General features: G+C 32.8%; 1 protein-coding gene across 1 annotated transcript; it reads left to right on the top strand.

Annotated features, from left to right (window-relative positions):
- Positions 1 to 10,391: 10,391 nt before the first annotated feature.
- LOC111793530 (auxin-responsive protein IAA27) lies at positions 10,392 to 13,220 on the top strand. Its single transcript, XM_023675455.2, has 5 exons — positions 10,392 to 11,132; positions 11,456 to 11,685; positions 12,038 to 12,179; positions 12,307 to 12,368; positions 12,861 to 13,220. The coding sequence occupies exons 1-5, from the start codon at positions 10,684 to 10,686 to the stop codon at positions 12,896 to 12,898; spliced, it is 921 nt and encodes a 306-aa protein (XP_023531223.1). The 5' UTR covers positions 10,392 to 10,683; the 3' UTR covers positions 12,899 to 13,220.
- Positions 13,221 to 13,269: the final 49 nt, after the last annotated feature.

Genomic DNA, 13,269 nt, shown 5'->3' with positions numbered 1-13,269 from the left:
CATATATAGGAGATGGTATCATAAATGCATCAAATTTCATCATTCCTTCACTCAAATAAAAGATGCATCTTTTTGAATTATTATTTGTGGGTAAAAAATGAAAATGGGATGATAGGGAATGTTTGGTAGTTACTTAAAATAACATATTTGTTGTGTTGTATTCAAAATTGTATTTGATTCATAGTTAGAGATTTGATTAATGATATAATTTTGATATTTTTTGATGGGAAGTTGTGGAGGATAGAGATTGGAGCAACCCCACCACAGTTCTCAAGATGAAGGTCAAAATCTAGAGAATGGGTTGATTTCAATTTCCCAAAATCTTTATGTATGTATGGGTCTTTTTTATTTTATTCAACCATTCATTTTATTTATTTATTTTTTTTAATTTTAGAGGAAGAGAGTAAGTAAATTAAAATCATCCCGTGACACTAATATTCTAGTGAGGGATGGAGGGGGAAAGAAGACAAAAGTAAAAAAAAGAAAGCGTAAAAGGCGGAGAGGGAAAGAAACGACGTCGAATCCGGAGTGGAATAGGGAATAGGGAATAGGGAAGTGTAGGTAGTTAGTTTTAGAGAGTTTGAAGATGAAGAGTAGTTTAAGGAGTGGAGAGGTGTGGTGTGGGGTGTCTTGTCCGTACCCCCAAAATCTTTGTCGGAGCCGCCTTGTCTTTTACCTTACTACATTCCTCTTCCTATTCCTTATTATTTATAACACTAATTTTTTTATATATTTTTCTCTCTCACTCTTTCAAAAAATGCTCTGTTTCTCTCTTCAACCTATGTGGGATCTCACAATCTATTCCCCTCCGGATCCCAGTATCTGATATCTGGCTATGATACCATCTATAATAGTCCAAGCTCATCGCTAACAAATTCCGAGTAGACATGTTTTAAAAATTGTGAGACTGATAATGATATTTGTTAGCAGTGGGCTTGAACGGTTACATTTTAAAGAAAGTTTGGTTTTAGTTTATATTCTTTTTCGGTTTGTCTCACTCCACTGTCCAACCCTAACACAAACAAGGAACTAAACATTCTCCTTCTTGTCTTCACTCTCCCCCTCTATATTCTCTCCATTTTTGTTTTCCATAACTGAAAACGGCTTTCCCTTCCCTCAATTTATGTGTATATCGATTGTCCACTTTCATGTGATGGGTATCACCTTCAATGTTTGGTTGCTCTACAAACTTGTTCAATTTTAATACTCCAACTTATTTCATAATACTTTATCAATATTCGCTTTCTATTTTTTTTTAAATATATATTAAGAGGAATAAGATTCTAAAAATAAAAAATAAAAATCATTGCTTAAGAAAAGGACATGACATATTACCATCAACTCATCTTTTTTATTGAAAAAAGAATCATTCCACACAATTATAAGATTTTTCTCCAAAATTATATTATCTTTTTATCACTCGGATTTTTTAATTTTTGTTTCTTCATATAATAAAGGCTGGGAAAATCTTCTTATATGTTACTTCACATGTGTTCTCTATTATTGATTTGATTTATTAATTTGAAAAAAAAAAACACATTATAAAATAATATAGGAACAGAGAAAATAATATGTTCTTATTTTGAGGGATTTTCCTGCTATTTTTAATTAATAAAACACTTATCACCCACCAACCTGATAGATCCATAAATTCATGGTTATTTTTGTCTGTTACAGAAATTCAAAAAAAAAAAAAAAAAAAAAAAAAAAAATCTCCAAATTAAAAAGAAATAAAATAACCATAATCCGACATGAACGAAATTCAATGATATTACTACCGGCACGCATGTTTCCACAGTGTCTTAATTCTTTGTTTTTTTATTTTATTTATTTTTTTCTTATTTATTTATTTAAGAAATGGAACCAGACGATTTTGAGGCGTCCGACATGTCGTTTTATTGAACTCCGAATATTATTATTCTAGCCATGAAAGAATGTAAAATTTTGTTCGATGCTGTCGTGATGAATCATGCCTTAAATTAAATTTAAAAATATTTAAAAAATTGTTATTGAATAGTTCAAAATATTATTCGAGCCATGAAAGAATGTGTAAAATTTTGTTTGATGCTGTCGTGGTGGATCATCGGATTCCTCCCATCACAAGTCTTATATATATATATAAATGAATTAAAAGAATTTACAATTTCCTTGAATTACTCCATTATTCTCCTTAATTTATGATCCCAATATTAAAGAATATTGCTGCTGCCTCTAGCCAAGCCTCAAACCCTACACAATTTCTAGCCTTTTTTTTTTTTTAAAATAAAAATTTAACAAAATAATATTAAATATATCTAAGAGAGGATGAAATAATGAATATAAGTAAACTTTTGAGAAGATGGAAAAGATAAATAATTTTAAAGAAAAAGTTGAAAAGTATAGTGTATTTAAAAATATATATATATATTAAAAAAAGAAGTAATAATTGAAGTTGAAAAGCAAATTAAAGTGAGGTATTGAGAATGAAATGGATCCGACATTTGCGTAAAATATGATGCTGATGCTAAGCTATGTTGTTCAAACATTCAAGTCACCATGAACAACATAATCCCACACGTTTGTGTTTTTGCTTTTGCGTGCACGCATCTATATATACATATATACACACATGTATGTATTATAACGAAATAGACACAAATCTAAACTCTGTAATTTAATTGTTTTTTTTATTTTTATAAGTGAGAGCATAGTCCAATTTAATGTCTTACTTAATCAATATAATTAATATTATATAAATGAGAGTTTTTATTATTTTAAGAATTAAAACGAAAAGAATAAAAAAGATAGAGAGTGGAATTATGTGGATGGTATATAGATTTAAGCTTAAAAACAAGATAAAAGAGAATAAATTATGGGGATTAAAACGTGTATAATTAGTTTAAATATTAATTAATCATTGCATCTTATATATATATAATAAATAAATAAATAAATAAAAGGTTCACATTCCATATAGTGAAAATAATATATATATATTCCGATATGTGAACGGCATCTACACCACACCTTTTCGGAAGCTTTTTGTTTTGGTCAGAACGTGACAATTAAAACTCCATATTTGTAACTTAGCTTATATAAATTGGCGAAGTCTTAGGCCCATATATATACCCATTACCTACACCTACTTTTGTACCCTAACCTACAATTGCATAGCTTTAGCTGGTTGATATAGAAACCATTTGATGTGGGAGCCACTACTTGACGACTATCTCGTTTAAATTTCAGCATCCATCATGAATTTATGAATCTAAATTAACTAGATATAAAATGAAGATTATATATTTAAAGATAAAATATTACAATTTTATTATCGTAACATTTAACGTGTCTAATCTTGAATATATTTATAAATTTTATGGGGTTTTTTTAGAATAATTTAATCTGATTTTTTCTTTTTTCTCGGTTCAACTTTTGATCAAAATTATAATGGTCGCCATTAAATTTCTAAATTAAGGGGGTTAAAAAAATAAATTTTTGTAATTTTTTTTAGTTCATATGTATTTTTGTAGTTAACATATAAATTGGACAATGAAAGCAAATAAGGTTATTTAGAGAAAGTAAAAGATAAAAATAGATAACTACCAATCAAACCCTAAAGTTTAGATCAAAATGAAAAATAGTTGGCCCTTCAACAAACGTTTTGTGATGTGACTCATTAATCTTTCGAAGTCAATTCCATTAAATCTTCTATTTTTTTTTAAATTAAAATCTTAAACTAATTAGTGTTCGTAGGTATGAATAGTATTCTCTCTTAGAAGCAAGAAGTAAGTAATGTGATCATATCGCGGGAAATACAAGAGAATGTCGGAACCATCAGATATCGAATTAAATTCCAAACCTTAGACATAAAACATTACATAATCTTAGTTTTGATTATAAATATATTGATTTTTCCAAAAGAAATATTAAATTCAACATACAAAAACGTGTGAAAAATGAATTAATAAAATATGAAAATACAATTTTTGAAGGTTGGTTTAGAACGAGGTGACAGAGTAGCTAAACATTGTTTTATTTTTTACCATTTTTTTAATTATTAATTAATTAAAACGGTTTAACGTAAACAAGAGTTTAGATTATTATCCCAACCCGTGTCTTGCTTCTTATACAATTCCATCAATCATTTTTTTATTTTTATTAATTAATGGTTAATATAGCCAATAATTCCTTCTCTCTCTTTCTCTTTATCTCTCTCATAATTCCATATCAAACACACTAATACCGATAATACCCTTTTTATTTATTTCCATTTTACACAAGATTTTCTTTTAAAAATGATCATAAATATTTTAAAATTTTCAATACTTCGAATAACGTTAAAATTCCACTAAATAAAATTATATAAACCTTTATAAAAATCTACTCCAACTATTTATTTTAAGTTTTTTTTAGTCATTTTATCTTTAAAATTACTGTATGCGAATGTGGTGGCGATTCATTCATGTATCCTCATCTTAGGGAAGGTAGTTTTATATGTTAGACAAACATCATGAAAAAAGTGGATAAAGTTAAAAGCGATAATCATATTACATTGAATGATTTGGAATGAAAAGAGAGGAAGGAAATTTGTGGGGGGGGGGCGGGGGGGAAATATTGGTCACGTGGGGGATCACGTGAGTGTCAACCACCATGAACGAGCAGAACTTTATGGGTTTGGGTAACTCCAAACCATAACAAGACAGACCAACTCCCCACCCACTTAATTCTCATCCCCACATGCCCTCTTAGCTACTCTCACACGTGCGTACCCCCTCCCCCATGTGCCCCTATTTTATTTTATTTTATTTTATTTTATCCAATTTCCATTATATTCCCTCCTTGAATTTAATGTTTCGTTTCATTTCAAATCAAAATTCTCTCCAAAATAGTAATAATTTTATTTAACTTCAAAAAGGGCCTTCCATACAAATTTGATTAAAAATAAAATAAAGGTTTAAAATTACTTTCTTCACTTATATTTTTAAAAACCTTAATTTCAACTTTTTTAACAAAAATTATCAATTTTAAACTAAGTCAATAAATTACTTTTAGAAAATATTATATATACTGAAATAAAAAAACATCAAAATTTATAAACTAAAATAAGCCTTCTAAAAAGTCGAAAAATGGTCCAAAAAGTACTTTTAAAAAAAAAAGAAAACAAAAGGAAAAAAAGAAAACTACCGACAATTTGAAGCCTATTTAAGAGATTAAATACACAGAAATAGATTTAAAATAAATAAAAAAAAATGAATAAAAAGAAGTGGGGGCGGGGCGGGTTGAATGGGCCCGGGCTGCCGCGACCGTCCATGTCCGTATGAGTATAATACTTACCCACTTTCTCTACATAGCCTGTCCCTCTCTATATTTAAATATATTTTTTTAATTGTGGGCTCCCCACGCGTGGAAATAACCCAAAAGTTTTTGGACTGTACTGCCCACTAAAGTGGAAGTGGGCCCAACAACTGGGCCCACTACTCTTCCTTCTTTTCCACACCCAAAAATCGAAGGACACCGACCCTTCACATCTTCTTCCTCTCCTTTCTTTCTCATTTTCTCTCTCTCTCTCTCTCTCTCTCTCTCTCTCTCTATATATATATATATATATATATATATTTTAAAAAATTCATCTTTTTTTTCTTTTTATAAAAAAATAAACATAATTTCTTATTACCTCACTCTCACGTCATCTTCACGTCAGCAAAATACAAATTTTAAAATTGTTTAAGAAAATAGAAAGAAAATAAAGGGTGTATTTTAAAATTGTTTTTGGGAAAAATAAGATAGAAGGTACTTGAGTGCTGCGGTGTTTCCCATTGCTTGAAGCAAGTTGAGTTGAGTGAGTCGAATAGTCAAAGGGTGGTTTGGTAAATTCATTGGATTCTAAATATATTATAAAAAGTTACAAAATTAGGGTCTCCAATCAATCATTACCAAAGGATAACTTTTTCAACAAAGGAGTCATGAGGGACTTGATTTAAAAGGATAAAAGAGGAATAAAATACTCAAATCAATGTATAAATATTATTTTAAAAAATTAAGACATCAATAAATTTTAAAAAAATATTCTAAAAATATAAAATATAACAAATTACATTCCTATCCACCAACCCATTTTGTTTTCACATTTAAATTTTACAAAGTTATTTCAACGCTTTCAATTGAACCGAGTCTTTTAAATGTCACTGTCCCATTGAACTCATTTGACCCTCGTTGACTTCATTGGTCAACTTTGTATAAACTTATTGTTAACCCTAATTACAATATTAATAATAAACAATGGAAGATTTAATCCAATATATGTATTGTTGACTATGAATAATATGTGGCTAACCCCAATTCATGCCACTTTAACTAATTCATTTAGCAATTGAAAATTTTAATATTAATTATTAAGTCCAAAAACTGTTTTAAGCATGGAAATGAAGAAAATAAAGCATATTAATTAGGGTTAAAATGGAGGGTAATTGGTGGTGCTCATAATAATTAAGAAAGATCTCCAACTCAACATCTTCATCATTTTTTTGACTTGATTTTTTTTTTAATCTCTTTTTCTTTCTAATTTATACATTAAATAAATTTAACATGTGATATTTGAAGCAAATATGTACCAGAAGATTTAATATGATATTCAAAGAGATATGGATGTTTATTTAAATAATTAAGGTATTTAAGAGTCTATTTATCAATCATTTTGTTTTTCTTTTTTGTCATTTTTTTTCTAGACAACTTTGTTTATTAATTAATCTTTTTTTTTTTTTTAATTCTTAGGTCTTATAAATGGTGCTTCATATCAAAATGGAAGGCGCGTCAATAAATATAAAATACTACTTCTTTAAATATAATTTAATTAATTAAGATAATCATTCAAAAAGGAAAAGAAAAGAAAAAAAAAAAAGGAATGGGCTGAAGTTGGGCCAGACATGGGCCAGAAGGCCCATTTAGCCATTAATCCATTACACGCCGAATATTATTTAGATAATAAATAAAATATTCCTCTCCCACATAACAATCAGCCTCAGAAAGCTGCCGATCCTACAACTCAACCAACCACAATGGATAATAATAAATAAATAAATAATAATAATAATGTTTAAAAGAATTTTTAAGAATGTAAGAAACACATTACAAATCTACAGTTTGTTGCATGGAAAAAGCTGCCACTGTGTCTGTGTGGTTGTTAAATAGAATAAGATGAGCAAGGAAGATGGCACATGCTGTGACAAAAACATGCAGGCTTGTGTGTGCTGAGCTGAGCCTCCCACTGTTTCTCGGTCTCAAACCTCTGTGTCTTGAGTTTCATCCAACACTTTTCTTACATCACATGCTACCTACTTAACTTTCACCCTCATTACTAAACTAAATCGTTGATGTTGAAACTAGACGACTTGTAGACAAGCGTTGACGTTAAAGATTATGCTATGAAAGATTTGATGTAATAATTGAGAGCATTGTATTAAAAGCTAAATACCTTTGGTGGGTCGAGGTCAAATTCTTGAATACAATCGTTACGAATCACGACTCTCCAACAATGATAACAACTATTATATCTATCATTTTACGCACTTACGTTCATCAACAACTCTATCTGTAGTCGAGTTTTTCTTATACGACATGCACCCGCTCGTTAATTCTCTGTCATTTATTATTTGTGAAATGACGTGTTGTGAAACATGTTAGTGAAATATTTTTGAGAGACTAAATTATTGAAAGTAAAGAAGGAGTGTGTTGGTAGGTGGAGGTCAAAAGTTTTTGAAGGACTGGTAGTGGTAAAGGGGGATGGAGGGGGTTGGAAAACCCTAATGATAATAATTGATGAACTCAAAGGGGTCCCATTAAGCACATTGCTGCAGCTGATTGATCCCATAATAATACTGTACCAAACCAGAGACGCACAGAGACAGCCACCACATTCCCTCCTTTTTTTCTCTTTTAGTTTGTCACCTTCAATCAATTTAACTCTCACCCTTTTCTAACTATTTCTTTCCACTTATCCTTTCGGGTCATACTCGATAATCCTTTCATCATTGTATGTACCTCCTATTATTGTCGTCTTCTATGAGATTTTTCTTTCGAGTTGCCCTTCAAGATTTTTAAAACGCGTTTGCTAGAGAGAGATTTTCAGATTCTTATAAATAATGTTTCACTCTCTTCTCCAACCGACGTGGGATCTCACAATCCACCTCCTTCGGTATCCAACACCTTCGTTGACACTCGCTTTCCTCTCCAATTGAGTGGCAAGATGGGATCTCACATTATGAAAAATTATGATTATAAGAGAGAAAAATGAATAATTTTGAAATGATTATTGTACTTGGAATATTAGGTTGTCGTATCGAAACTATGATGGTTATTATAGATTCGTGATTAAATTATGAAATTAAATAGGGTGATTAGTTAGAGGTAGGTCCCCTTTCCCTTCCCTTATTTAATTGTTCTTAAAAATAATGAACTCCCAACTACCCTATGATATTAAAATGAACAAATATGGATATAATAAGGTGATAACCATGTGATTATGCCTGATATATTCTGATGATCTCAAGCATATTTAGTGTGACATTGTTAATTAAATGAATTATTAATTAAGATATAGTAACATTGGGGTGGGTATGATTTAAATAAACAGTAAATAAAAGTTGTAAAGAAGTGGAGATAAGTGCAATATTTTTGAAGATTCATGTTGTCTCCTACTACCTATATCTCTTTACCTCTGAAATTGACATCCACACTTCATTTCACTGTTTTTTTTTACTGTTCAACAAATCACTTTCACCAAATACTATATCTTAAATCTTTTATTTATTTATTTATTATTATTTATAAATAATATATGGTCAATTTTATTTAGGATTCCACAGTTATTTGAATGTGTGGATAAGATTTAATGGACTGGATTAGGATAGTGATGAAGTCCAAGGGGTCCTTTTGCAAAAGGAAGGTCCCACCCAGATATATTAATCATTATAAAAAAAATTATAGCAAAAAGCATGTCAATTAAATTAATTAATTAATTAATGTGAATAAAGAATTTAAGTTGGAAAAAAAAAAAAAAAAAAGGGAAATATATAGAGGGGGCACCAACAATTCAAGGCAAGGGGGGAAGAGCGAGCGGAAAGTGTGGTGGGTGTGGGTGTGGGTGTGGGTGTGGCCCCGTGAGCCTCCGTCTATGTATTTTCATGGCCATTTAAACACTGCTCCATGGCCTGACATTATCACTTCTTGCTTATGCTGTCTTTCCGGGCCCATTTTTATTTTATTTTTTTTATTATTTTTATTTTTTTTGGTGGGGGAGGGAGGGATAACGGGGATAGTGGTGGTTTAGGGAGTGCCGTCCACTTCAAAACATAACGCCGTTTTGTCTCCCACCAACCCATCCTTTCCCAATTACTTCCCTTTCCTCCGCCCTTTTTTTTTTTTTTCTCTCTCTCTCTATCAATATCATAATTTATTACACCCAAAAATAAAAATAAAAACAATGAATTATTAACGTTAGACACCTGTTTTAAAACGGTGAGACTCATGATGATACGTAACTCACAAATATTCACAAATATTGACAATAATATTTACTATACTAGGCATGAACGGAGGTTTTAAAATAGGAGAGTTGGGAGGGCAATTTATGACCAAAATTACATAAAATAATAAAAATAGATAAAATAATGGATAATTAAAAAGTAATAAGAGTGGAAGAAATGAAGTCGGAACAGTTGGTTTTGGCGGTGAAAGGGAAAGAAGAAGGAAGAAAAGCAATGGAAGGAATTCTGAGATCGCAAACCAAAAACACGGGAGGCTCACCAGAAGAAGAAGAAGAAGAAGAAGAAGAAGAAGAAGAAGAAACGTAGAGGTGTAGAGAGGTGAGTGAGTTCTGATTCATCCAACCAAAAACCCTAACCCTAATAACCCTAAACCCTAACCGTGGGGATTCAATTTCTTTTTTGGTCTGAGAAATTCAGAATGAGAAGGCGGGGGTGTAGCGTGTGTTCATGTCAGCTTTCTCAAAATTCCCTCACTTTCCACCATTTCTGTTTCTGTTTCTTAGGTTTTTTTGTTTTTAAAAACAACGTTTAGGGCAACGGACTTCAAAATCTGGCGAGTTCCTACAGACTGCCTCTGCCCCCGACCTTTCCCTTTCCGCATTCCCGTGTTACGCTGCTTTCAATTTTCACTCTACTGTTTTGACGCTGTCGCTCTGCGCAGGTTAGCCTTGTTTTTCTGAAAAATTATATAGGAAGAAAGAAAGAAAGAAAGAAAGAAAGAAAGAAAGAAAGAAGGGCAATTACTTACTTACTTACTTAATTAATTAGAGAAAAAGGTGGAGGGTTTAGGGTTTGTGTGACTTGTCGGGGTGGCTGCCCACAAAAAGGTAGATTGAATTATAAAATCAAAACAAATCCTGAAAAGAAGCAGCACACAAATTTTTTATTTAGTTTATTTAAACTAAATCAAGTTCCATCCCCCCACTCCTCTCTGCTTCTTTCGTTCTTTCTTTCTTTATTTAATAATTCCCTCTTTTCTTTTTCTTTCCATTTCTCCTCTTCCTCACACTCACACTACCTTTCACACTTCAAACAACGACACAAACCAACGGTGTTCAACAATCTTCAACAACCTTCTCTTCCTAAACTCCATTTAATTTTCTCTTCTTCTGGGTTTTTCCATGCTTTTTGTGTATTTATCTTGAGCTTTCAACTGTTTCTGATGTCTATACCCTTAGAACATGATTACATAGGCTTAACAGACTCTGTTCCTTCCCTGGAAACCTCTGAAATGTCCTCCGACACACGCAACAATCCTGGGTTGAACCTTAAGGCCACTGAGCTCAGGCTGGGCCTGCCTGGGTCCGACTCACCGCTCAGGGATGATGGCCTCGACGACACTAATGGATACCCTCACAAGACCTCTGTTTCCGGGGCCAAGAGGGGTTTCTCTGTAGCCATTGATAGAGCTTCTTCCAAGTGGGTTCTGCCTGCCTCTGCCGGATCTGAACCTGATTCCACCAAAACTGGGGGCTTGTTTTCTCCCAGAGTCGTTACTGAGAATAAGACTCAACCACCTGCTTCGCCTGTTTCTGGTGCTAAAGATGGTATGTCTACGTTGCCAAAGCCACTGCTCGAGGAAAAGCCGCAGCTTTCTCCCCCTGCAGCCAAGTATGCCTTCTTCCATTTCTTTGTCCCTCCCCACTAAACTCTGCTTTGGAACTCGCCCTGTTCAACATTAGTTTCTTTCCCTGCATTCCCTTTAACGTTCTTTCTAGCTTCTTCTCCGATTTAAATCAGAATTTTGGGTTGGGATTCAATCATGTAGCTGTAGTCCTTACTTTCTCTATGACCCTTCATCCACCATTCTGTGGCCGTTTCATTAGAATTTTAATGTTTTTACATGCAGATCTCCTTTTAAATTTCCCCACCTGGAAAACAGTTATATATGTTGGATTACAAGATACTAAATGTTCTTTATCATGTCTTTACAGGGCACAAGTTGTAGGATGGCCACCCATTCGTTCTTTCCGTAAGAATTCAATGGCAACGCAGCCCCCTAAAAATTCAGATGATGCAGACGGTAAGATGGGATCGGGTTGCCTTTATGTGAAGGTAAGTATGGATGGCGCACCATACCTCAGGAAGGTTGATCTGAAAACCTATGGAAGCTATTTGGACCTCTCATCAGCCCTCGGGAAAATGTTCAGCAGCTTCACAATTGGTATGTTCTTTATGGCCACTCCTACACATCTTGCCTGATTTAGTAATCTTAATTACACCTTCCATAGTTTATTGGCAAGCACTTCCAGAATTGCGGATGTTTTAGATTTGGCATGTATGGAACGTGTTCGTATTTGTTCTAAATTGTTGCTGAATCACCACCCCCTTTACATGTCTAATTCTTTCCTCTAACTAAAACCAAAATCTACTAGAAGGTCAAGAACAGAACACCTGGTGCACGTGAATTAGTTTATGTTGCTCAGTTTCTCTCATGTGTAGATTTTGTAGCTAGTTTTTGTTTGCTCAATTATTAGTGACTTTCTCTTTGCTACTGCTCCATTCATTACATCAAGGTCATTGTGGCTCCAATGGAATTCCAAATCGGGACGCATTAAACGAGAGTCGATTGATGGATCTGCTCCATGGCTCTGAATATGTACTCACCTATGAAGATAAGGATGGCGACTGGATGCTCGTTGGTGATGTTCCATGGGAGTAAGTTCATTAAAGTAGCTCTATTGCAGTGGCAGTTCTTAACTGACTTCTTGTTGTTTCAATCTCTAAATGACTGGCTGCTAAAACAAGTCTTTATCTTGTTCGTCTTTTTCTTGTTACATAATAGGATGTTCACTGAATCTTGCACGAGGATGAGGATCATGAAGAGCTCAGAGGCTATTGGGTTAGGTATGCTATGCTATAGACTTAAATAATTTCTTAATTTTGTGTTTCTTACAAATTGAAATCAGACAAGTTATAGTGGGATTTCATCTTCTTCATGATTATAAGCTTTGAGAATTTGGGCCTTTCTTCAGTGCTCTCTTAGTTACCATCATTATCTCTCCACTTCAAAAGCCTTTTCTTTTTCTTAGAATTAAGCATCTTTCATTTTCATAAAATTTGATCCCCACCCCTAAAGAAAAAGATCTATCAAACAAAACATATTAGTTTAAATTCCATTATGATCGGATCTTTTAACAAAGTTTATCATAATCTGATGCTTTAGTCATTGCCATTACAAGGAGATGCTATTTCGTGATATGGATTGAGCAATATCTAATAAAAATGGGGAATCAGAATAAAAAGTTAACCCCGCCCAAAAAAAGAAAAAAAAAAAAATTCTTCTCCAGTGACCCCATTTGTAAAAGCTTGGCCTTTCTCTCTTTCTTTTTCTTACAGCTCCCAGGGCCATGGAGAAGCGCAGAAACCTTAACTAGCGAACTCATTTGCTATCGATCAGGCACGTTCGAGCAAATGATGCTCAATGATTGACGTAACATGTGTGCTGGCTTTAGATCGAGCGAGAGAATCTTTACTGAATATTGTTGTTCTTTGTGTATGAGTTCTAAATATTGGAGAGTTGATGTATGAAGATAAGTTCTTTGTTAGCAAAGATGATTTTCAATAGGACGATTCAGAGTTTCTTAGTTTGCCCCTCCCCTTCTTCTTTGCCATTTTACTTTGTTTGCTTTACTACACTTTACTTCGTATTGTAAATGATTTGTTTGCTATGGCAATGGTATCCTCACCCTTCATAAATTGTGTTCCTCTTTCTGGATAGAGTATTCAAATCAGCTATCACCAAGAT

The sequence above is a fragment of the Cucurbita pepo genome, chromosome 4 (genome assembly GCF_057944985.1).
Source record: "Cucurbita pepo subsp. pepo isolate OVF chromosome 4, ASM5794498v1, whole genome shotgun sequence".
NCBI classification, from domain to species: Eukaryota; Viridiplantae; Streptophyta; class Magnoliopsida; order Cucurbitales; family Cucurbitaceae; genus Cucurbita; species Cucurbita pepo.
Note: the sequence above shows the minus strand (reverse complement) of the source record. Positions and strands in the feature narration are given on the sequence as shown.

What these genes read in the sequence shown, in the direction of transcription:
- LOC111793530 (XM_023675455.2), top strand. Translation starts at nt 10,684, where the DNA reads ATGTCTATACCCTTAGAACATGATTACATAGGCTTAACAGACTCTGTT. An exon ending in CTTTCTCCCCCTGCAGCCAA is followed by an intron (nt 11,133 to 11,455) that starts GTATGCCTTCTT and finishes ATGTCTTTACAG; the next exon opens with GGCACAAGTTGTAGGATGGC. An exon ending in GTTGGTGATGTTCCATGGGA is followed by an intron (nt 12,180 to 12,306) that starts GTAAGTTCATTA and finishes GTTACATAATAG; the next exon opens with GATGTTCACTGAATCTTGCA.